Raw genomic sequence first — 22,800 nt, 5'->3', positions numbered from 1 at the left:
ATAGCCTGCATGCTTAGCTTCAATGGAATTCATTTACGAAAATATTGGGAAGGGAAGAGAGGCCAGGGGTGAAGACTGACTCAACAGTATATGCTCCTCAAGCAAAACTTGTTATGAGTTAAGTAAACAAGTAGTGAGTTCAGGTCAGACAATCAGCATTTCCCAGTTTTCCAGTTTTGTGCTGCAACCTAGATCAAATCCATTTGGAGTGTTTTTAAATATAGATGCATCAAATGTTACTCATTCCGATAGCTGATACGCTAGTGTGCCACCTTTTCCCATCTGCTGTTACACATCCCCCAACAAAACCACATAAATGATGGTTCAATGAGTTCCTTATAAAGTCCTTTGCTGCTGCTGCTGCTGCTCTTTAAGCAGCCAAGAAACCAGGCCCTCTTTCTTCCTTAGCACCCACCTCCTTCTCAACAGCTACAATGCTTGTTCAGAAAGAAAAACAAATATAACAGAACAGCCCCTGGTTTTGATTATGATGATGTTTTGTGCTCTGTTTTTTGGGGGGTGAGATTGGTTTTGCTTTAAAAAGTTATATCATATATTTTGGGGAGACAGCTTTGGGGACGGATAGGGCAGGAAGGAGAAAGGTTTCTTCCAGCACTGGCTCCCGCCAGAGGGCCAGAACCTTATTGGACTCCAGCTGCACTTTTGGACTGTCCACGAACATGGATAGTAATCACTCTGTAGTAAGAAAAGTTTAAAAGATGAATTGAAAGGATTTTCCAAAAATAAACAGTTGAGATCCAACATCAGTAACAGGTGTAGATATAGTTATTAACAAATAAACTTTAAATTAGAGAGGACAGTCATTTTCTGCTTCCCCATCGTCCAGGATTAAGAGGTAAAAAAGGAAATTTGAACAGGGGATTATTGGCTATTTCAGAACACTGACATTTCAATCCAAGAGCATCCTGGGAACTGTAGTTTAGATAACTAATTAAAACATTTACTAACTTTTACTCTTATAAAATGAGACAGTATTAACTACAGTTGCATTAATAAATTCCTTTTGCTTTTGATCTGAAATTTTAAAGCCTTTTTCATTTCATTTCTTCAGTTACTCATATGAAATGTATTCCATCTGTGTTTAGCAACCAGAGGACTCACTCACTGGAATTGCTTCCTTATAAATTCGATGCAGCGTATTATTTTAATGCATTCTGGGAAGTGCTCTGAATATAGGAAAATAACCTCTTCACACATCAAAGTTTTGCTGGCTTGAGGAGAAATCTGCTAGTTTGTGAAGTGGTTTTTTTGTTTGTTTGAAGTCTGAAAACACCAACAGCATGAGGACAAATGGACGCCTCATTCTTCAGATCTTATTTGTGCACTTTGCAGCAAACGGTCTTATTTTAGGCCTTATTTTACTGTACTGTTAATATTGAGATTAGTTACATCGCACGCACCTCCCAGGACAGTGGCAAGAAAACAAAGTCCTGTAAGCATGAAGGACACCCTTGGGGAGCAAATCAAAATTCTTCATGCATAGGCAAAATGAGATCTAGTGTACTGTATTTAGTCTCTATTAGGAATGGCACCCATTTAAATGATGGAAAATCCACAAAGGCCTTCTTTCCAGAGAGGCAGTCAGTCATCAAAATCACCTGGCTTCTAGTTGGAGATAGGAGGCAGTTATTGGTAGTCACAAGAGGGAGAATAGCTTTTACCATGTCAGTCAATTCCTGTTCCCAGCATCTCACCAGCAATGCAGAAGCAAATGAGAAAGCATCCTGCGTCACTCAAGAACAACCCCTTTGGGCAGTTCAGGCCAGACTGTCAAAGAGTCACGTGCAAATATCCCCAACATTCACATGAAAAATCAGGTTTTGCATACACGGCAAGTAAGGCGCCTAACTAGCAGTGTGCACAAATGCCTAATTTGTGGGAGCGTACCAAGTAGCAAAATGTCAAGCCATTTAAAATACAAAAGCTTTACGTATATTATATAATTATCACAAGCATCAGAATGCTTATGTCAAGTAGCATTAAAATACTTTTTCTCTAGCTCTTTCCCTTAAGCAAGAAACTCCCAAAGTTTATCTTAGAAAGCAGATGGACCCTATTATCTGTGCCTATGAAAATCCTATTTACAATGTTGTACATTTCACGCTGTGATATCATATCTGGAACCAGCTACTCTCCCCATCTGCAACGAACAACTGTTCTCATATGTGTATTAGGGGCTGAAGCCCTGGCTGAACAGTCTCATGATGTCACACTAAAGCAGTATTATTTTACAGTAACTTGCAAACAATGGCTGCTATATTTATCAGTGTTTTTATGTCAGCAAAGCCAGTGTTTGGGGAGGAAAGGATTGCAGCAAGGTTTTTAAACATCTCCTGATAGTTCACGTCGACCTCACACCCGCCAAAGAAGTCCTTAAACTTATTAATTTTCCTAAGAGGTTACAAAACTCAGGATTTCCAACTTTCTCACTTCTTCCAGAGAAGCAGGGCAACAGAAAGATACCAAGACAAAACTTCAAGTATTCCAAATCAAGCACTACATGTAGGCCACCCTAACATGTAGGCACAGATCAGTGTGTGTGGAAAGCACAGAGAAAAGTCAGTGTCCAAATATCTATCCACTGCCGAGGGCTGTTTAAAAAAACCTGCAACAAACCATATAAGGGAACCCACACTTTCATACTTGTAAAGAAACTGCTTGCAAAAGGCATTTGGATAGCCAAATAAGGTTCAGTGTCTCTGTAAATCAGTGTGCTTTCTAAAGTTTACGCGGTCACCAGCCCTCAGAGGTCTTGTTTAGTCTGCACTTACAGACTTTTCAGCCATCCCTTGACCTGAAATGATGGTTAATGCATAACAGGATGACAGAAGTCCCATCGGCTCATGCTGTTTAACACACAACCTGGCTCTGACAAAACGGATATCATCTACTACCTTTCCATGGAGAAGGTAGCCAGTCTTGTTTAACTTGAGACCTGCGTGGATGATTCCAATAACCCTGCCTTGGGTCTGTTTGCTCTTGCCAGGTACTCTTCTATACATGGAGACCGGGGAAGGGGGAAATGCATGAACTCTAAGCATCTGATCCCAGATGTCCATTGTCGTGGCTGGATTTGAGGGTACAGCTCATCATGCTATTTATTGAACTTCCTACTTAAGCAAACTGTGTATCAAACCTAGCATCAGCAGTCACTGAGACATCTAGACATGAATGATTTCAGCATCTATGAACAGAAATGCTTCTAAGTCTTAATGACTTGGAACTGTACAACCATTATGGAAGGCATAGGATTATCTCTCAGTGGTCTCCAATTCATGCCAGTGGACACATGAGCTAGGATCTTCTGGAATAGTTTGTTAAATTACATTGCCATGGACCAATCATCTTCTCCTCAGACTTGAGATCAGAGTGTTTCCTTGCCCCTGTTGAGATGACAGACCTACAGACCATGTTATGTTCTACCCTCAGACATTCATGGATCCAATGAGATTCCAGAATGCTCTGGGAGATTCTACTACTCATCCACAGGTTCACATTGCTGGTGGAAAAGAAATCTCTTGGCCACAGCCATTGACACTGGGACCTGGATGCCTTCTTTCCTAAGGACTGTAATGACAGGTTATCATTGTGTGTTCTCTCAGGTTACCATGGCGTTCTGACGTCCTGCTTGTAGGTACTGATGGAGTGGCTCTTCAATAGGTTCTTTCCTTCCTCAGAGATCTCAGAAAGCAGTGCTGAATATCTGTTCACCTCCCAAGACTCCTGACAAGGTCTCAAAGGGTTTCATTCCTTCACCCTTCCTATTCAGTGTGTACTTGAAGCCACTGGGGGTTACTGATAAGACACTTGGGGAGAAAGGTTTTGGGCTGCAATGTCCGTGATCAGATACTCAGCTCTGTATCTCCTGTTCATAAAATCCAGACTCTACAGTTTCAATAGTTTCCCTCAGACAGAGAATCGGATGATAGGAAAGTGGCTGCACCACAACCCTAACAAGACACACATGAAGCTTTCTGTCAGAGGGAAACATGAGCTGGAGTGGAAGCTTCATCATTTATAGAAGCTTCTTTTGCTAGAATAATACAGTCTGAGGTCCTCTGGGAGACAACACCTCACATTAATTCTCAGGTACCAGCAGCAGCCTGATAGTGCCTTGTATCCTCTGGAGCTGCACTGCATCTCTGAGGAAGATCTATGGCTGATCTCTGTATTTATTACCACCTGGCTGTGTTACTGAAACATGTTCCATGGAATATTCTTAAAGGCCACTCAGAAGCTCTGGTTGCTTCATTACACAGCTGCAGCTCCTGGAGTGTGGAGGCATTTTCTGGCACAAGCACATAACAGGGGGCTCCAATTCCTTCACTGGGTATTTGCTCCCAGGTGTGGGAGTCTGTAATTATTGGCTAAGGAACCATTGTCAGGCTGCAATTGAAATCAGTTACCATGCTCTGTACAATCCTTTTACAACAGCTAGAGTTGATCTGAAACTGGGCTTCAAAGAGAAACTGACTTACAACCTTAACTATGGTATCCTTACCATGATTCCAAAAATGTTTCAATTAGAGCTAGATGAAAAGGTTTGTAACAAGAATTTGACAAAATTGTTTGAAACTGCAAACATTTCTGAAACTGACTAAAAAAAAAATCTCCCTATGAAATATTGGGACAGTGACAAAGTTTTGGCATGATCATTTGCATAATTTTTCATTTTGAGGTGGGTTGGTTGTCCCTGGTCACATGATACTGGTTCCAGATTCCTGATTGACTGAGCCTGCTCATGTGGTCCAAAGAGCCAGAAGTGACAGCAGGCCACCAGCCATGCCTAGCCGGATAACACCACTAGATCATGTGGTAGGGAAACTGTGTAGAAAGAGAGGACTTGCATGCTCTAGTCAGCTCTTCCTTAGGTTGGGACAGTACATCCAAGCAGCCAAATTCTGACCTTTCAAGACATGGTGTCCTTACAGCACTATGTTTATATGGAGTTTATATGGCTACTTTAATGCTGGGATTTCAATGGCTCTTTCTTAAATACAGTTGAAGTCAGTGTACAGGTCATAAATATCATGGTGTGGCTACACCAGTGAGGTTTTAGTGGGAAACAGGCTGGTTTATCTGCTGCCAAATGACTATTATGCCCTCAGTCTCCAATTTGCTTGCTGCACTACAGCTGACCAAAATTCTGGTGAAAAATCAGACCTCTGATTCATGGGTGCAAAATCTGGTATATGTGCCAATGCAGTTTTTGAAGCAGAACTGGAGTGCGTATTAGGTTGGCCAAAACTTGGGATTTGCAGGAAATTTCAATATTTCAAAATTTGGTTTTGGTTGGATTCAAACTGAAACCAATTTTTTCAAAATTTCTCATGAACCCAAACGCCACAAAAAAATCATGTTGGAAACAATGACACAATTCTGGCAGCTAGTGACTAAAACTGACACAATCAATTTCAGTGGTGAAACTGAAGGATCAAAAATCATGTCAATTACACTCAACAGCTGCCAGAGCTCCCAAGTCTGCAGCTCAGGGCAACCCAGACTCCCGGGTCAGCTGGCCCTGCATGTTGCCTGCAAGCTGCCCATCCACATAGTGGCGCTGACCCAGAACCACAGACCTTGGAACCCCAGACTCCCCAGCAGCCTGCCAGGAAGCCAAGCAGGTTTCTGACAGAACGCTGCCTATGATTCAACCAAAGTTCATCAAACTCGAGACATTTTCGAGAAGCATTTCACATTCAACAAATCAGCATTTTACAACAAAACTGTTTTGCTGGAAAACTTCCAACCAGCTCTCAATGCCTCCACCACTGGTCTTTCGGATGCATGACCACGCATCTGTGACTTTCAGTGTGTGTTTCTTATTCCTCTGCATTTTATACCTTTGATCGGTAGAATGTAAGGCTCTATCCAGTATTGCTTAAAGAGCTTGTGATCCCATGGGCAGGCACACTACCCTTAGAGCAGAGGTCCCCAAACTGTGGGGTGCATCCTCACAGGGGGGCAAAGAGGAACATTCAGGGGACGCCAGGACCCATAGGGGGCTGGGAGGGAGCGCCACCCAGCTCTGCCCCGAGCTCCGCTCCTGGCCCTGTCTCCAGCACGGCTCTGTACCTGGCCAGGAGCTCAACTGCCGGGCTGGGGCGGAAGCAGAGCCGCACTGGTCGCCAGCCCCCCCATGGCTTGGTTGCAGTTCCGCTCCTGGCCCCATTCCCAACCCTAAATCCATCCCCAGCTGCGGCTCCAGCCTCAGCCCCCTTACCTCTGTCCATGGCCCCACACCCCAGCCCTGCTCCTGGCCCCGGAGGGGGCAGGGGGCACACATAGGGACATGGGGAGGGGGGGCACGACCCTCAAAAGTTTGAGGACCACTGCCTTAGTGTGAACGTCTGTGAAGGCAACATCATGAAGGAGAATCAAAGATGCTGCATCACCCTCTGCTCTTTCAGTTTAACTAGTTCAGTTTGGGCTTAAAATACTTTGCAGTGAGGCAGGGATGCTACCTGGTCCTCAGCACACAGTGTGTCACCTCCAGCTTCACTTTCCAGGTCTCTTGAGCACACGCACACATGGGAACAGCTGAGACACAGAAGGGGGAAAAATGCCTCTGAGAAACTAGAAGAGACCTCCCCCTCCCCGTAACATCTCCAAATAATATATAAATTCATTGTACTGAAAACCGCCAATATATTATTTGAACATCTGTTATTTTCACCGGCTTATCTATATCGCAAGAGCAACATCATTTTATATTCGGGGCACCTGGATAAGCTCTCCCCTTTTCAATCCTGCTGCAACATCTTCCTTTGACATGTAGGCTTCAAATACATTCTTCTTCCTCCCTCTGGTGGGCTTATTCCGATTCTTTCTATCGCATGATGTTGAGACAGCAGCGTGGGACTCTCCTGCAAATACAAATCCGCAAACTGTTACCTTTCTAACCCAAGTCTGGATGTATATTTTAGCAGTAGTTACAGGGACGCTTTGTACTCAAGATTGAATCTTTGCGAGCAGCTTGCCTAGAATACCGACACATTACAACAAAATACCACAAGACTTGAGAGACCATATCTTACAAATAATCAACAGTCTTTTACAGCTCCACTTCACCCCAGCCGTCCTTTAACAGTGCCTGAGCATGCATTTCAAAGCAGCTTGTTTCTGAAGTGTGTGCCCACTTTGTTTTAATACCTCTGGGAGTTCCCAGTTTTCTAGGGTTTATTCTGCAGTCTGAATTGTTCATTGTTTCGGCCTGTGATTCGGAGAGTTGCCTCTTCCTATCAAAATTCTGGGGAGCTCTGGTTGATTCTGAGTTGTTTCTGGTTCTTGCAAAGCTTCTCTTGTCTCCACCTGGAATCAAACACAAGTTTGTAATAAAAGAAAAAAATAAAGTGACCCACCTTTGTTGTATTCATGTTCTCAGAGAATCAGAGTAAATATCACACTTATGTGCTATGTTCTCTCCCACGAAGAAAAGTCATCACCACTAGGACTTTCTTTCAGGAGTTAACTTGCAATACAATCTTGGCCCTTCATAACTCTTAACTCCACCATTAACTTATTTTATTACAAATTAAACTCTAGAAATTCCTAAATAAAAGCTTGGATAGAATCCTTCCCAAATCCTGTGAAATTCTTTAGAATGCACAGAAGGTAAGACGGTTCAAACATTTTCAAAGCCTAACCTCCCATTCCCCACCACCTCTGCTCCTCAAACTCCCAGCTAGTGATGAAATGTAAATTCACTCAGAATTGCATTAAAAATTAAAACACTTTGGGATAATTAAGTCCTGGAGCTACCAAAGAAAGTGTGCTGAAGAACTGACTGAGGTGTCTGCACAATTACATACACTGACAATGCAAAGTAGTGCCAGGGCCCCACATGTCCAGTTTGCTCAGGACAGGCCATAATCATAAGGCAACATTCTACAAAGATTCACCCTTTCCTGCCATCACCTCAGACCATCCCTACAGCCTGGAGAGCAAGCAGCAGCTTCCAAAGCCTATGCCAATACTGTTTCATGGATCAGCAGATTGGAATGTGAGGCAATGCAGCTGCCCCCTTTGCACTCCACCTGGATATTGAATATGTCATCACAGCTTTGCCTTCCAGACCCTACTGGCTACAGGCCCAGGATCCAAGCCTGTACCTGCAAGTTTGAAATGTATGGTGGCCAACTTACTTTGTTAACAGTCTATCCAAGGTACAGTACAGTTATATTGTGTATGGTATGTCTAATAAACAGAACCCCAAAATGCTTTATGGAGTTAAGTAATAGCAGAGGAAAGAGAGATAAGAGGTATAGGCAAGGCAGAAAAAAATATTTGTTCAGTGGTGATTTGAATGAGATGGTGAGATACAGAGAGGCTGGCTCTCTGCAGCTGCTGCTGACTGGAAGAAGCTCCCACATCAAAGTGACCAAACGGTGAGGAGCAAGGCCCCTGCTAGATGAGGAGAGAGAAAGACAGATCACCTCTGAGGCTGGCTCAGGCCTGTCCATGGAGAGTTTAAGTACAAGGGCAATAATCATGAATTAGATCCCAAAGTGAACAAGGAGTAACAAAACTGAGAGCAACAAAAATGATTAAAGGTCTAGAAAACATGACCTCTGAATAAAGATTGAAAAAAATGGGTTTAAGTCAAGTCTGGAGAAGAGAAGACGGAGGGGGGCGTGATAACAGTTTTCAAGTATGTAAAAGGGTTTTACAAGGAGGAGGACGAACAATTGCTCTCAGTCTCTGAGGATAGAAAAAGAAGCAATGGGCTTAAATTTCAGCATGGGCGATTTAGGTTGGACATTAGGAAAAAACTTCCTGTCAGGGAAGTTAAGCATGAAAACAAATTGTCTAGGGAGGTTGTGGAATCTCCCTCATTGTCTAACCTTCTCTTATTAGTCTCCAAACACCTGTCAGGGATGGTGTAGATAATACTTAGTCCTGCCTGGAGTGCAGGGGACTGGACTAGATGACCTCTCAAGGTCCCTTCCAGTCCTACACGTCTATGATTCTATGGTTTTGTTTCTTTGTGTGACAAAGCAAGTGGCAGCATTCTGCACACACTTAAGTTTGGAGACCATGGCTTGGGGACACAACAGGAAAAGGAGCTGCAGTTGTAACAGGGAAAGAATGAAGCCACAGATGAAGATTTCAACAGAGGAGCACCAGAGGTAATATTGTATATGGTTTACATTATGGGGTGATAAAATAAGCAGGTTTGCAAATGCATAACAGCTGTGGAGGAAAGGAGGAGAAGAATTCAAGGTTGAGATAGATACCAAGCTGAGGAGCATCTATGCTTGAGGATATGCCTCTTGCCCAGAAGTGCTTCAGAGACATTAAGCTGAAGGAATTTGGAATGAAGTCAAAAGCTTGCTTTGCCAAAACAGGTACAGAGGGTAGAAAGGAATGAGTTATCAGAGGTGCCCAGATATACACCATTGAATACCAGCAACGAAGCATTAGCTGAGGTTAAAGGCAGAGAGGGAGTAAACAAATGGCATAAATCAAGAACTGAATCATGAGAGCATCCATAAAGGAGATATCTGGGTATAAACGGTGAGTGGAACCATGACTCAGGGAGCCAGAGATAACTGCCTGCGCACAGGAGTGGTTCCCAGAGGATGGAAAGGTCAGTGCTGCAAGACAAACCAAGACAGAGAAATCTGAGAGAGAAGGTAGTGGTTGATTACACAGGCAGCAATGTCTGGGATACAGCCAGAAACCTATACAGAAATCTGTCCGGGCTAATGTGAGGGCAACAAAGGGGCAACTTTCTGAAGCACTTTGCTGTTTGGCTTTTCCTACCAGTGTCAAGGGCAGCTTTATTTTTTACAGGTGTTTATGAAGTGGCTAATCAGAGTGGTATATTTTAGAAAGTCGAGGAATTATGGACAACGGAGGAACTATAGAGCATAAGGGTGGCAAGAAAAGACAAAACGCTACAACAGGGAAGGGATTTACGGAAGAAGGGACTGGATGGATATAAGGAAGGCGCCAGGAGCGAGCATGGAAATGGAGAATGAATGAATGAGGGAGCTATTGGAAAGTCAAAATATTGCTGTGGATTAAGGAACCCTGAATAAAAAGGAAGAAAAACCTTCAAACTTAACCAAGGAAGAGCAGGGAGGGGAGGGGAGAGAAACTGAGGGTATGGAAAAAGCAGTAAGGATTTTTGGAAATGAGGAAGGAATCAGAATTAGACATCCAGGTGTGCATGACCACCTGCCACAGTCACCAGTGGGTTAGTGCAGTTCAACATCCTTTGCCATTATAGCTAAAAACAGCAATGCACAGCAACAAACTCCTGAGAGCCAGCTTTCCTTATAGAGCAGAAGGGTGGCAGATAGACACTCTCAGGTTACAGAAACTTAAAAGGCTTAAATATAGTGGTCTGCTCTCCTGTGGTCCTCAGCATTAACCTGGACTCAGATAAGAATATAGAATCCTACGACAAAATGGGCCACTCAAAAGACATGACATATCATTCAGCATTGCTGGCAAACAAGCTATTTTACATAACCATTTTCTGTAAGTATTTTGTAAAGGTGACACTAGAGGCCATAAAACTTAGTTTTAAAACAAGAGATGCCTGTTTTAATCCACATGATTGGAAGATATCAAATTAGACATCAACTGTATCCGAACATAAGCAGACACATAGAAGTCTTAGTTTTTCTTTGGGCTGCATTTGTATGATTTGTAAAGTACATGAAGTCCTTTAGGATAAAGAGTATTCTATAAACATAATGTAAAATGATCATGTTTATCTCTTTGGGCTGGTCTACACACAAACTTGCGCAGAAATAACCTGAGACTAAGAAAATTCAATCTACTTTTCTTAACGAAGAGATGGTTAAGAGGTGTCTTGATTTCAGTCTATACGAACATTCCTAGGGAAAAGATTTCTGATGGTAAAAAGGGTTCTCTAAACTAACCAGACAAGGGCATAACAAAATCCAGTGGCTGGAAGCTGAAGATAGACAAATTCATACTAGAAATACGGCACTTTAAAAAAAAAAAAAAGTTATAGAGTCATTAATCATTGGAACAACTTATTGAGGGGAAGTGATGGATTGTCTACCACTTGAAGTCTTTTAAATCAAAATTGAATATCTCTTACAAAAATATATGCTCTAGCTCAACCAGAACGTATTAACTTGATGCAGAAATCACTGATGAAATTCTATGGATAATATTATGCAGAAGGTCAGACTAGATCGTCATAATTGTTCTTTCTGGCCTTACAACCTATGAAAGTATTAATCTTTTGTTATTTTGGTACAAACCTTACTTCAGAATAAAAGCATCCTATTTTGATTTACCTATTATACTAAACCAAAATAAGATACTTATTCTGTCCACACACAAGCTTGCACCAAACTAACGAAAGGTGTTAAGTAAAACTGATGTAGCCACTTCTGTGCAAGTCTAGTTAGTATCTACCTTACAGGAGCAACTTCACAGTTTCTTTCTGGACTGCAGATCCATTGAGACTAACTGATCAGTTGAGATGGACCGTTTTAAATATTTGTGCGCAAATGCAAGGAGCATGAGAGAAGACAGCTATTAACTGCACACATAACACTACTCAACAGTTTAGGTTTTAAAGGCCATTGTATTCAATTAAAACTGTAAGAGCTATTCAGAGAGGCAAAATATAATCTAAAGTGGAAGTTAGCCAGGCCACTAGGGTTAACACCCTTAGATTATAAAAAGCACCATATGACTTTTAATTCATACAAAGTGATCAGGACTCTACATTTAAGAGTCATGGAAAAGATGGCATCTATATCAACCTAGTGCCCTTTAACACCTTGCTAGACTAACTCACTACCACCTCCGAAGGAAAGTCTAACCTACTAAATCACCAACAGTACATATGTATTCCTTAGAGACCTGCTATCCAGGACCTACACAATCCTGCTTCACTTGTCAGATCTGACCAGATCACAGCATAAGGTCATCTGGCTATAGGACCCCTCTTTCCTTTTCAAAGTCTATCAGCTAAAATCGCCACCTGTCTCTGAACTTTCAGCTTTGTTTACATTTTTAATCCAATTCTCCTAGTGTGAGCAGAACCTTTTGAGAACATCATAACAACTGCATGGCTAGCAGGTAAAACTCACAAGGAATTCACCCCTACCGTCTGCTATCTCAATATTAAGTTGTTCCTTTCAGGTTTTTAAACAGTTTGAACAATAGAGCACATCGTTCCTTTCAAGTATTTAAACATCAATTACTTTTCTAATAGAATTCCTCCATTTATTACTTAGTGTTGTTGGTCCACGACTGGGGAACAACCCTCTCTCCCAGCAAGTCTACACTTAAAATGCTGCATCAGCACAGATGCACCGATACAGCTGTGCCGCTGTAGTGCTACCATCAAAGCCGATGGTAGAGCGCTCTCCTGTCAGCGTACTTAATCCACCTCCCCAACAGGTGGTAGCTATGTCAGCGGGAGAGAATCTCTCCCGCTGACATAGCACTGTCTACATGGGGGATTAGGTCAATATATCTCCGTTGCTCAGAGATGTGGATTTTTCACACCCCTGAGCAACATAGTTATGCCAATATAGATCTGTAGTATAGACCAGACCGGTCCATTTCCTACACTCTTAACAGGAGGGTTTTCATTGTTCCCTGTATTAGATCATAATCTACTTATACACAGGGATGCTTTCAAAAAGCCTCCACTTTCCCAGTTAATATAAGCATGAAAGGAAACAGAAACAGCACCAAAGAAGTGATAAAATGTAGTAGAACAATTTGTTATCAGCTAATGAGACACTTTCAACACATGGTTACTAAATATCTGTCCATATTTCTACACTATTTCACTTTATTTCCAAAAGATTTGGAAGGTTTAAACCTCTATGCCTCTAATCCTTCCAAAAGACTCCCTGACCTTTAATTTTTGACGTCAACCCAACTACTTGCTCAACAGAACACTGTGATAATACATCCATGAGCTACATGGCATGTCAGTTACCATGCAAAAGAGAATCCAATATTCAGAACCAATAACCAGGACTCAGCCAACTAAACGCAAATCACCATTCAATGACACCCACTCTGGCACCATAAACCTGGAGTATCCCTAAGCCTCCCATTTAAGTTATGATCAAGTTGGTGCTAGGTACAGCAAGAAAGAAGTCTAAAGAGAGCCTATATTCATTCTCAGCTGTAATAGTCAGGTATGACCTGAGGAGATCAAGGTCCAGATCAAAACGGAGCCCTGCACGCTGGGGCCCACCCTCCAGGGACACCATCTCACTACAGAAAGGGTGAGCAGAGACAATATGCTCTGTTCTATGCAAGTGAGGGCTGGTCCCTCTAGCTCCTGGCAAGATGACAATGAAGCCCTCAGGTAGACCTCAAACATTCTATTGTTTATTGTGGAGCCTATGATCACCCTTTCCAAAAAAAAAACAAAAAACCATGCACACCCACCACAAATAAGTGCCATTCTGCCAACTGGAGCATACCTGCACTTTTCTATAATCACAACACTAAGACTGGGCTACGCTAGACTTTTTTCTGGTATAGCAATGTCAGGGGTCGATAGTTTTAATTTTTTTTCCAGCTTTTTTCTACTAGCATAAGCCCTTATGTAGACACAGTTACAGCTATATAAAAATGCTTTTGCTGGTATAGTTTATTTCACTCACAGAACCAGTATAAGCTACACTGGCTAAAGCACTCCTTTACCAGTATAAGTTCTGTCTATACAAAGAGGATTTTGCAGGTCTAGCTATGCTGGTAACAAGTACAGACTAGGCTTAAAAGTTCAGCCGTCACGAGTGCCTTTTCTGTGCTTTGCTGTTTTCTGCCAATAGCTATATGTGAGTGTTATGCTGAGGACATATTATTCCCTGCTGCTTTGCCCTCATTTAGCATCAAGAAATATTTCCTAATACTCAATTATACCACCTACCTGAGATGTTTTTTGGAACATTCACCTATCCAAGAGAATCAGAATCAGCAACAACCCCCATTTCTCGGATTCCATTTCAAATGAAAACTATGCCTGACTCCTGTGGTTTTTCCCATCAATTCTCCCAGGCTATGCTAATGTTTAAGGGTCAGTCACATGCATCACACCGATTATGCTGGTCACATATAACGTATGCCTAGGGCTTTTTTTATATCGCACACGACGCAGTAGTATCCAAGTCCCTTTCCAATTCCATTTGCTTAAACAAAATCACCATTTAAAAGCCACCTTGATATTTTCTCATGCTCCCAGGAGTCTCTAAGCTCTTTAATATTTTACCACTTGTAAAAAGGTGAGGTATATAAAGTTTGTTACACAATTTTTAATCTCTGTTTTACCAGTGGCTTCCAATATCAGACATATTACATAATAAAGTTACCAACTCTCAGTCTCACAGCACTTTAGTTACTACTATAGTATCTGGTATCGAGTCACTACATCAAGCCGCACAATGGGCAAGAACAGCAAACACCAATAAAGTGATCTCAAATGGGAGTTATGTCAGTACAAACATTGATTCTAGACAGGTCAAAAGTGACTTTAGCTATTTATGTTTTGCAAAATATTTTAAGGATTTAAGAGATTAAATGTCTTGCTAAGGGTAACAGCCAAGTACTTTTTTGTTGTTGTTTTAAAGAAAAGGAAAAAAACCACAGGCAGCTGTTGGTTAAGCTGCTGAGAGAGTAAAAGTTCTGTACCAGGAGAAAAAGATAATGATCATAAGCCATGTCAAAAAGAATTCTGCGTTAGTCAGTCACACAGTGACAGAGGCATTTTTAAAGTCACCTACCACATTTCCTGTAAATTCAGCTCCATTCTAACTTGCCTTAAAGACCACTGTGCTTTAGCATTGCCTTCAGCACTGATTTAAGAGTACAGAACTCTTGGTAATGGTCTTGATAGAGAAATATAACAACAAACTTTACCATACCCTGAAGCATGTGGATTAAATACAACAGCTCGATAATGCAGAACACAAGGTAGCAGTGGGAGAAGAGATTCCATGTATATCACCAGAAGGGAGAAACTTGAGAAGTACGTAAATTTAGTAAAATATGGTTATGGTAAAGACAGACTTTCAGGAGACAGAATCTAGAAGGTGAAATCCCAGCCATCCAAGTCATGATATTCTAGGTGAGAGCCTGATTGAGAGAGATCTCAATTTATTTACCACTAGCACAAACCCTCTTCACAAATTAAATGTAAGGAGGAAATCCCAAACTGGAATTTCTACAACACATTCCTTGCTGCACAAAGAAACTTGTGACCAGGGTAACTTCTTCCTATAATCCATTTAGGATTATATTTTAGTGTTAAGGAGAAATTTGAACTGTTACATTGTGAACCTTCCAAAAAGCTTGCAAGTATGAAAAAGTGTACATCTTAGGTTATTCACAGGTTTTGAAATTATCCTAATGTAATTTAAAAGTAGGGGAAGCTTTAAGGGAAGGGAATGCAGTGGAGAGGAAACACAGAAAGGCACGTTGCATGACAACACTGTGGGGTTTTTAGAGGGAAAAGAGGAAACCCTGCTAGAAGATAACATATTTAAGCTTAAAGTTAATTAACAGCCATTTGAAGCAGAGGAACAATGCAGACCTACAGCTACATGCACTGAATCGGCCCACACTTAAGCATTATGCAGAGGCACTGAACTGAGTGGGGTACTAAAATTCATCGGCCAAAATTAGTTCCCATGCCAGCCAATTTCCACTTATTGACCGACTGTGATGGGCTACTAGGACTCAGCCCCAGCACAAATGTGAACATTGTCTAACCCAGGAGTGGCCAACCTGAGCCTGAGAAGGAGCCAGAATTTACCAATGTGCATTGCCAAAGAGCCACAGTAATACGTCAGCAGCCCACCATCAGCTGCCCCACTCCCAATGCATCCCACCCACCAGCTGATCAGTACTTCCCCCTCCCTCCCCACACCTGCCGATCAGATGTTTTGTCATATGCAGGAGGCTCTGGGGAGGGGGAGGCGGGAGGAGCGAGGGCACAGCAGGCTCAGGGGAGGAAGGGGTGGAGTGGGACAGGGCCTCTGGCAGAGCCAGGGGTTGAGGAATGAACACCCCCTGGCACATTGGAAAGTTGGCGCCTGTAGCTCCAGCCCCGGACTCGGTGCCTAGCCAAGGAGTTGCATATTAACTTCTGAAGAGCCGCATGTGGCTCCGGAGCCACAGGTTGGCCACCCCTGGTCTAAACCAATGGAAAGTTCAGGTGAATAAGATGAGGAGATAATACTTAAACTCTAAGGCTCTGTCCATACAACTTTTAAACATAATATTGTAACTCATCAGCGGCACGGTCACCATAATTGGTTATAAGAGATGCAGTTCAGCTTGTCTACACAGCAGCTTCCCTGCCCTCATCACCATGTTTGTACCATAATACCTACAAGTGCAGTTAGGCAACTGGGTATCAGTGCATTCTGGGAAAAATCTGGACTGCTATCCCACCCTGCAGCAACAGGAAAGCGCCAGAAGAACATGCTTCCAGTGCTTGTGCATGCATGTGAGACAATGCTTTGGTTTGTCCAGGAAGACTGGACAAAGAAGATGCACAAATATGGCTGGGGAGTCCCATCCACATTGCTAAAAAGGGTTCTGAACCAGTTGGATGCAGGAAGGCAGCAGTGTACTTATTTAGGCCTCTTGCATGGGTGAAACTCCGTTGCTGCCTTGGTTCCTAAATGAGTTTTAACCATGTGGTTGGTGTATGACCACAAACCACACTTAGAGCAGACCATGTCACTATCACTGGTTACCAACTCACCAGCTGTAACATGGACAGGACCTTACCTCATTTTTTCAACAGGTCAGGGAGGTAGGATGTATCACCATCTTATAGGTGGGAATAGCAAAAAAAAAAAAAAGTAAATGACGTGACCATGGCCACACAGGAAGTCTGTAGCAGAGCTAGACTCTTGCTCCCAGATCCATGCTCAGTTCAGTACATCACATTCTGGGGAGCATATGTTGTCTATAAATGATTCATTTCTGCAAGTCAAACCTAGACTAGGACATGTGTTGAAATTTATTGTCCCATCTATCCCTAGAGTTCAGTGCAGAAGTACCAGTAAAAGTGGTCTCCCTCCCCTTCGCTCAGAGTGGCACTCTGAAAACTCAGGTGCCGTGATATATTTTTCTCTACATATAGGATGTGATTTAGAAAATAAAATTCATGTGGTAGGTCACCATCTTAAGTGACAGCCCCAAAGCCTATAATATGCCCACTACATGACACTCACTTGTGCAAGATTTAGGCTTGAGTCATTCATGGACAGTAAAAATGGCAATTCAAATCCTAAACTGGCTTGGTGTTATAGAGTGACTGAGCATCTGAGAGCACCAAAGATCCCATTCCAGACACTGAACTAAGGTTTCGTGACGAAACTCATTTAGTAGCAATAGGCTAAAAGTTTATCAAAATAGTTACCATGCTCCAGCTGAGTGAAGTAGTGCATCTGTGTTGTCAGGGAGTGGATGCTGCTCTTCTGATTTTCAGGACTCTCCGTGAACTTGCTCCACCCTGCCTCTGACCTCCTAACCACCTACTCCGCCTGCTGACTCCACTCCTTCAGGCTTGGACTCCTGACTACAGATGCGGGTTACTGTTGCTTCCGCTACCCTATACTCCCCCTCTTTCCCTCTGACTCATCTTCTCAAGTTTCTCTCTTCTCTTTAGCTTAAGGCAGATGCACTGTGAAAAGGCTTGTGCAAAACTTCATGAAGGATACTATTTAAAAACAAAACACTGTGGAAGTTCGCTCTTTGGTTTCTCGGGTTCTCAGCAGTTTGAAGGAAGTAAGCAGAGGAGGTAGCAGACATAGCCAGGAGGCCCTGAAGAGGAGAGGATCGTTAGAAGTCGGAGAGGGAACACACAGGAGGGTTAGAATGGCTTGAGAGATGAGACAGGATTTCACATTAGGCTTGTAACAGGCCAGGCCCCATGTATTCTACGGCTGATGAATTAAACCACTTGGTGCAGAATTGTGCTCCGGAATCTACCCTTCCAATTTAAAAAAAAAAGTTTCCAGTCCTTAGCGTTATGGGGGAGAAGGAGGAAGGGACTCACAAATGTGAACTGAATGTAGTGTTGCCTCCCTGCATCTGCAGATGGCCTGAAACAATAGCTCTGAGCAGCGTGAACTGCCCAATGCATCTCATATGGACCCAGAGGTTCTCTGGCTGCATAATATGGCATTTGTCCAAGATGCCATGAAATGCAGCATTTCTGCCACAGAATTCACTATTTTTCTACAACTAGGCACCCAACATTTTGTTTTCCATCCCACTGCCCGGAACCTGCCTGAAACTGTTGCTGGCTCTGAGGAGCTCCCCACGGGAAGGAGTTAACAAGATTACAGTGCACGCTCCCTGCACTGGTGTATGGAGCCAGGCAGCAGGGGATCAGGGGAACAAGAGCTGGAGTCCAGCTTGCAGAAACGGAGCAAGGGAGACAGGTGTAGGCTGGTGAGCTAGGCAGGCTGGAGAACAGCGTAGCAGTCGGGAGTTAAGCTACTGAAGCCAGCTCTAAGTTTCCTCTCTTCCGTAGTACTCATGGGAAGAAGGAGGTTCTCATCTGGGTCACCTGGACAACATTATGGGAGCCAAAATTTTGGAAATGGTGCTTGGGAGCCTAGAGAAAACACACACACACACAAATAATCACGGCTGAACAATGACCCAAGTTTACATAAATGAGTATTTTCAACAATGAGCCATAGCTGTGGGTATTTGTGTGGGAGCAGCAGGAGTGCCAACAAAGCTACTTCATGGCAACAGAATAAATTAATATTACTGTGGAATTTAGGGGCTGCTGCCACAGAATCTGGTCCCATTGTGCCACAGAGTACATGAGACCCTGGTAACAGAAACAGAAGAGAGTTATTAAATCACATACCACAATAACCCCTGCAAGAGCAGGATCTAATCTCCCCAAAAGAGCATGTCCTAGACATTAACACTGATACTACAGTTGATGTTAGCCAAAAACATTACAATTGCACAAGACTCAGGAATGCAACGTTCTCCTATCAAGAGCAGCACAGAAATTTATGTTTCATTTCTAAACCATTAGAAAGGAGCTTCCTATTTCTCATCTGTGCCTCAGACAGGACTATAGCGTAAATCCACTTTCCCCCCTTTCCCATATCTTATTACAGAGATTAACGTCATCTGTAGAATAATAAATTGGATCTAGAGAAGAAGATTATTTGCACTTACAAGATTTCCACAGCAACTGGCATTCTCCATTCTACTGAACAGACTCTGCAGCCTCCACTAGGTTACATGCTCATATTTACTGATGCCAGGTAGATAAGAGAGAGATAACAGCATTCTGAAGTGCTGATATCCGTCACATAAGAACTAGTAGGCTTTTTAAAGTTATCTTAAAGAAGTGCACCCTGACAGAAAAGCAGAGTTCATATGAATTTGTGGCTCTTTTTTTTAGCAGAGCTCCCTTATGAGGGACACAAGCAATATGAAAGCTACAACAGTATCTGGAAATAGAGGCAAAAAACTAAAATTTCCCACCTCACCAGGACATGCATTATTTGACTGCCTCCATTACTCATCCAGGAAAGCTGTCTGCCAGGGGTGTTCCAAGCCTACCACCCCTCCTGCACCTTCTAACGCCACAATAAATAGCCCCAAAATTGTCTTCTGTCTGGAAAATGTAGAGCCATCATCCAAAAGCTACAACTGAAATAGCACCTTCATCTAGATCTACTGCCTCCTGAAAATAAAGGTGTTAAACTCTTACGATGTGACTTAGCAGGGAGGGGGGAGTGTTGACCTGGGAATGTGCCCTAGGGATGGGAAACCTGAGAGCCTGTCACCTGAGCCAAGAGGGGGAGGGGGAGGTGACACCTCTGCCCAGGAATGTGGACGGAGGCTGCAGCAGGGAACCTGCTGGGTGGGTTTAGTTTCAGTTTGGGGCTGGGTGGAGGAACACAGGGAACCCCAGGGCTGGGGTCTAAGCTCCCTGCTCCCACAGAAGGACTTGACTGAGGGGTCCTGGTTGTACCCACAAGCTCTGTTTGGGACTGTGTTCCTGTTGTCCAATAAACCTTCTGTTTTACTGGCTGGCTCAGAGTCTCAGTGAATCCCAGGAAGAGGGGTGCAGGGCCTGGACTCCCCCACACTCCGTGACAACTGGTGGCAGAGGTGGGATGTACTGCACCCCATGAACGGCGCTTCCTGTAGTAAGTGACTGGGGAACAGTAAAACGAAGGGGAATTGACAGGGACCAGGCGTGCTGAAGATTCAGAGAGAGACGGTTTCAGGGGGCGGTTAACCCCTGGGAGTGTGTGACCAGAGAGAAGGACTTTTGCAGTAACAGGGTCCCCCGGGGGATTGCAGCGAGCGGTCCCAGGGGCGGAGGAGTCTGCAGCTCGACCCTGGCAAAGAGTCGGTGACCTCAAGAAGGACTGGCACACTAAGGGCTTTTCCTGGAAACTGTGGAAAGCTGCCCGGCCTGCGAGTGGCCAGCAGGGAGATGTACGCTAAACGCCTTAAGAGCGACCTGGTGGAGCTGTGCAGGCAGAGAGGGCTGCGCATTGGGAAGTCCACCAAGGAACAGCTGATTGCCCAGTTAGAGGAGAGGGATCGCTTGGATGATCCGATCCCTGTCCCTGAGGGAAGCCGCCCGGCAGACGCAGTGTGGGCCCTGGGGCCTGACCGGGCTGGGAGGGGTCAGACTGCTGCCAAGGACATCCCGAGACCCTTCCTACCTATGCCTGGAGGAGGGAGAGGGGGAAGCCCAGCAAATACTGAGGGCACCCTGACCCCGGCAGCCAGCAGGGGATCCTCCCGGCGGAGCTCCCCATCCCTGGAGCGGAGGCGGCTGGAAAGGGAGAGGGAGATGAAAATGAGGGAGCTGGAGGATCATGAAAAACAATGTCAACATGAAGAGAAACAACATCAACATGAGCAGGAGGAGAAGGAGAAACAACGTCCACATGAGCAGGAGGAGAAGGAGAGGGAACGTCAGGAGAAGGAGAAACAAAGACAGCATGAACTGGAGCTGGCCAGGCTGAGGAGCAGTGGGGCCCTGGCTGTGGTGTGTGCGGGGGGGACCCAAGACTGCAAGGAACTTTGATAAGTGCTTCCTGGCCCAGCGGAAGGAGGGGGAGGACATAGATAGCTTCCTGACGGCCTTTGAGAATGCCTGCGAGATGCACAGGGTTGACCCTGCAGACAGGCTCCAGTTCCTCACCCCCTTACTGGACCCCAAAGCCATGGAGGTGTACAGCCGAATGACAGGGGCGGAGACAGGGGACTCTGAACTGTTCAAACAGGCCCTGCTCCGTGAGTTTGGGCTGACCCCCGAGATGTACCAGAGAAGGTTCCGGAGTCAGCGTAAAACGCCTGAGGTCACCTACCTACAACTGGTCAACCGGATGCAGGGACATGCCCGCAAGTGGACAGCTGGAGCCCAAGCTAAAGAGGACCTGCTTGACCTAATCGTACTGGAGCAACTGTATGAACAGTGCCCTTCCAACCTGAGGCTGTGGTTGGTGGACAAAAAGCTCGAGAACCTCCAGCACGCAGGGCAGCTGGCCGACAAGTTTGTGAACAGTCGGTCAGGGGGTAGCCGGGAGGAGTCCCAAAAGGACAGGCCCCCCCCGATGCAGAGAGAGAGAGTCACCATGAGGCCTCCCAGCGGGGAAATAGGGAGAACCCCCTCCAAAGGGGAACGCCTGGCGTCGGGCCCCTCCGACCCGCTCGAGGGGACCAACGTGACCTGAGCTGCTATCACTGTGGCCAGAGAGGCCACGTACGGTCCCAGTGCCCCAGGCTCAGGGACAAACTGAGCAGACCCAACCTACCCAGGGTTAACTGGGTAGGGACCCAGCTGGACGAGGGGCAGACGACCCAGGAAAGGGGGGCTACCAGTTTACCACCTGCTCAGGAGGGAAGAGTACCCCAGGCCAGCTCCGCCAGAGGGCTGGAGGCTCTGGACTGAGGGTGCTCGGTTTACAGGGTGGGCGCGGGGCTGTTCCTCCGGAGAGAGTGCCTTGTTCCCCTGGAGGTGGATGGGAGGAAGGTCAATGGATACTGGGATACGGGCATGGAGGTGACGCTGGCCCGGCCAGAGGTGGTGGCCCCAGATCGGGTGGTGCCAAACACCTACCTGACCCTGACAGGGGTGGGCGGGACCCCATTTAAGGTGCCCTTGGCAAGGGTACACCTAAAATGGGGGGCCAAGGAGGGCCCCAAGGATGTGGGGGTACACCACCATTTGCCCACTGAAGTTTTGATGGGGAGAGACCTAGAGGACTCGCCAAGCAAGCCCCAGACCGCCCTGGTTGTGACCCGTAGCCAGAGCCGGCGAGGGGCACTGCACCCTGACCTCGGGGAGGGTACCACACCGGAGGCGCAGGACCCTTCCCTGGTGAGGAGGGAGGGCCGAGGGGCACAGCTCAGAGAGGCGGAGGCCTCAGACCTGGCCACTGAGGGGGAACCGGGCCCCATCCCTTCCCCAGCCGCTGAGTTCCAGGCCGAGTTGAGGAAAGATCCGTCTTTGCGGAAGCTCAGGGACCTGGCCGACCTCGGTGTGGTACGGACCATGAGGCGAGGCTGCCAGGAGAGGTTCCTGTGGGAGAAGGGGTTCCTGTACCGAGAATGGGCTCCCCCAGGGGAAGTGGAGTCCTGTGGGATCAGGAGGCAGCTGGTGGTCCCCCAGAAGTATCGCCGCAAGCTCCTGTACCTGGCCCATGACATCCCCTTCGCAGGGCACCAGGGAATCCGGCGCACCCGGCAGAGGTTGCTACAGAACTTTTACTGGCCCGGGATCTTTACCACGGTCCGGCA

The 22,800-nt window shown here is 45.1% G+C and overlaps 1 protein-coding gene across 3 annotated transcripts in view; it reads right to left on the bottom strand.

The window, feature by feature from the left end:
• DIS3L2 (DIS3 like 3'-5' exoribonuclease 2) overlaps window positions 1-22,800 on the bottom strand; it is a 282,912-nt gene that overhangs the window by 241,401 nt on the left and 18,711 nt on the right. For 2 of the 3 annotated variants that reach the window (XM_048863668.2, XM_048863662.2), the window contains 2 exons: window positions 7,174-7,332; window positions 6,745-6,887 (listed from right to left, as the gene is read on the bottom strand). In XM_048863668.2, coding sequence (XP_048719625.2) covers window positions 6,745-6,887; window positions 7,174-7,225 — 195 coding nt within the window. In that variant the 5' untranslated portion in view covers window positions 7,226-7,332. Of the gene's footprint in view, window positions 1-6,744; window positions 6,888-7,173; window positions 7,333-17,416; window positions 17,510-22,800 lie in introns of those variants that run through there. The other variant, XM_048863667.2, reaches the window with a different exon arrangement.

Source organism: Caretta caretta, chromosome 9, assembly GCF_965140235.1.
Source record: "Caretta caretta isolate rCarCar2 chromosome 9, rCarCar1.hap1, whole genome shotgun sequence".
Taxonomy (NCBI): domain Eukaryota; kingdom Metazoa; phylum Chordata; order Testudines; family Cheloniidae; genus Caretta; species Caretta caretta.
The sequence above is the reverse complement of the archived record's forward strand: the minus strand, read 5'-3'. Positions and strand labels throughout refer to the sequence as shown.